Consider the following 1,828-nt stretch of genomic DNA (forward strand, 5'->3'; position numbering starts at 1 on the left):
AATAAAAAGATCAGACAGGGGTGCCTGGGTGGTTCAGTCAGTTAAGCTTTCTCTTTTGAAGGAAGGAGGAACTGATTATCAAATACCAGGAAAGGTAGAAAGGAATTAAAATCATGTATGGCCAATACACACTACAACAATAACCAGGGCTCCCACCACACAAAAGATAAACACTAATAATGCAGCGCATCCTCTAAGGAACAGGAAAATTCAAAAGGCCAAAAATTACACAAAATGGAGAATCAAGGAGAAGCCCAGCCACCAGCTCCCTAACACTATACCAAAGACAAAAAGTTATGGTCTTAACCCCTACCACCCTGACTCCCTACTTAGGGAAAGACACCTGAGACAAGTATCTTTGGTAATTGTAATGTCAGAGTAAAGAGCTACTCTGGTGGCAGCATATGGAAATACTTCAGGGGAAGAAAAAGAAAGAAGTCAGGTAAGGCCTGCTGGAGGACATTACCTCTCACCTAAGTCCTGAATATTGTTGAGAATTAAACCATGGGAAAGAAAACTGGGATTAAAAAAATAAGGAAAGAATGTACTCGGTACACAAGAAGGAGCACTAGTTTAGGAGTCAAACATCTGAGTTCTAGTCCCCCTAAGTTATTTCCACAACCATACCAATATGCAAAGTACCTGGAAAGAATGAAGTAATCGTTATTACTGATGTTATTATTTATGTATGCTAACAGCACTTCCATGCACCATGAGAGGCACAGATAAATAGCACTAAAAAAGCAACTACAGTTGACTTGGTCCTTCCTGTGTGCTATAGTACTAAGGATAGCAAGATAAATGGGACAAGTTCTTGCCCTCAAAAAACAGAGTCTACTAGAAGAGCCCATCGATAAAATACAACAATCTTGACACAGAGATCCACTGTCCTGATTTCTTCACAGTTAAGACAGGAACCCAAGACTAACGAATCTGTCGGCCTTAAAATTAAAAGCCCGAGAACCTCATGAGGAAGACAGGCTGGAGTGAGGAGGAAATAAGGAGAAAGAGATAAGAAAAGGAGGGTCAACTGTCCTCAAACCAAACTCCCTAATTCGCAGGATTAAGTTGAGCCCCAAGATCCCGCCGACTTGGGGGGCAAAGAGGGGAGAGGAACTCTTCGTCAAGTCGGATCAACACGTGCCCAATCTGGGGTGTGGTTATAATCTTTACTTGCCTTCCTGCAAACCCCTTGCCTTGCCCATCCCAACCCTGTCCAAGAACTCCGCGGACCCCACCCGCCTTCACGGAATCGGGAGAGCACCTTGGTGGGCGCGAGCGGCCGCTCTCCCGGAACCTGGCCGGGGGCGTTCGCTTCCCGCGAGTATCGGTGCGCGGCCGCCGAGCTGCCATGGTCCCCGCGCCGCTGGGGAGTGCCACAACCGCAGGAGCCCGCGAGGGAAGCCGCGCCCCCGCCCACGCCCGTACTGGCCTCTTCGCCCCCAGCCGCTTCGCCGGGCAGCAAGAGCAGCGGCAGCAAAAGGACGAGACCGAGCCGGGCGCAGCACCCACCAACCGGCCCTACTGAGGGCGCAGCCATGTTGGTCCGCGAGCCATGTGACCCCCCCAGGTCACGTGGCCCCGCCCTCCTTAAAGGGGCCAACCTTGGGTTGATTTTTGAGGTGTCCTCAGAGTAGCTCTCTTCAATTTTTTCTAGGTACCTCTCCTTTGGAGCACCCCTCCTTGGCTCCGCTGACTTTAAAACACAAAACCCTACAAAATTCAAGGATTTCCAGCTAACTATGAGTCCCATTTTTATTTCTTGGTTGAAAAATGATAATCAAATTTGTTAAACATTTGCTAACTGCTAGGCAGTGTGCTAAGCACT

General features: G+C 48.5%; 1 protein-coding gene across 6 annotated transcripts in view; it reads right to left on the reverse strand.

Annotated features, from left to right (window-relative positions):
• Window positions 1-1,554, reverse strand: part of SUMF1 (sulfatase modifying factor 1) — a 95,298-nt gene extending 93,744 nt beyond the window's left edge. For all 6 annotated transcript variants that reach the window (XM_032411826.1, XM_032411822.1, XM_032411827.1 and 3 more), the window contains exon 1: window positions 1,265-1,554. In XM_032411826.1, the coding sequence (XP_032267717.1) occupies window positions 1,265-1,540 (276 nt within the window). In that variant the 5' untranslated portion in view covers window positions 1,541-1,554. The remainder of the gene's footprint in view (window positions 1-1,264) is intronic.
• Between the last annotated feature and the right edge of the window lie 274 nt (window positions 1,555-1,828).

The sequence above is a fragment of the Phoca vitulina genome, unplaced genomic scaffold, assembly GCF_004348235.1.
Source record: "Phoca vitulina isolate PV1807 unplaced genomic scaffold, GSC_HSeal_1.0 scaffold13, whole genome shotgun sequence".
Classification (NCBI taxonomy): Eukaryota; Metazoa; Chordata; class Mammalia; order Carnivora; family Phocidae; genus Phoca; species Phoca vitulina.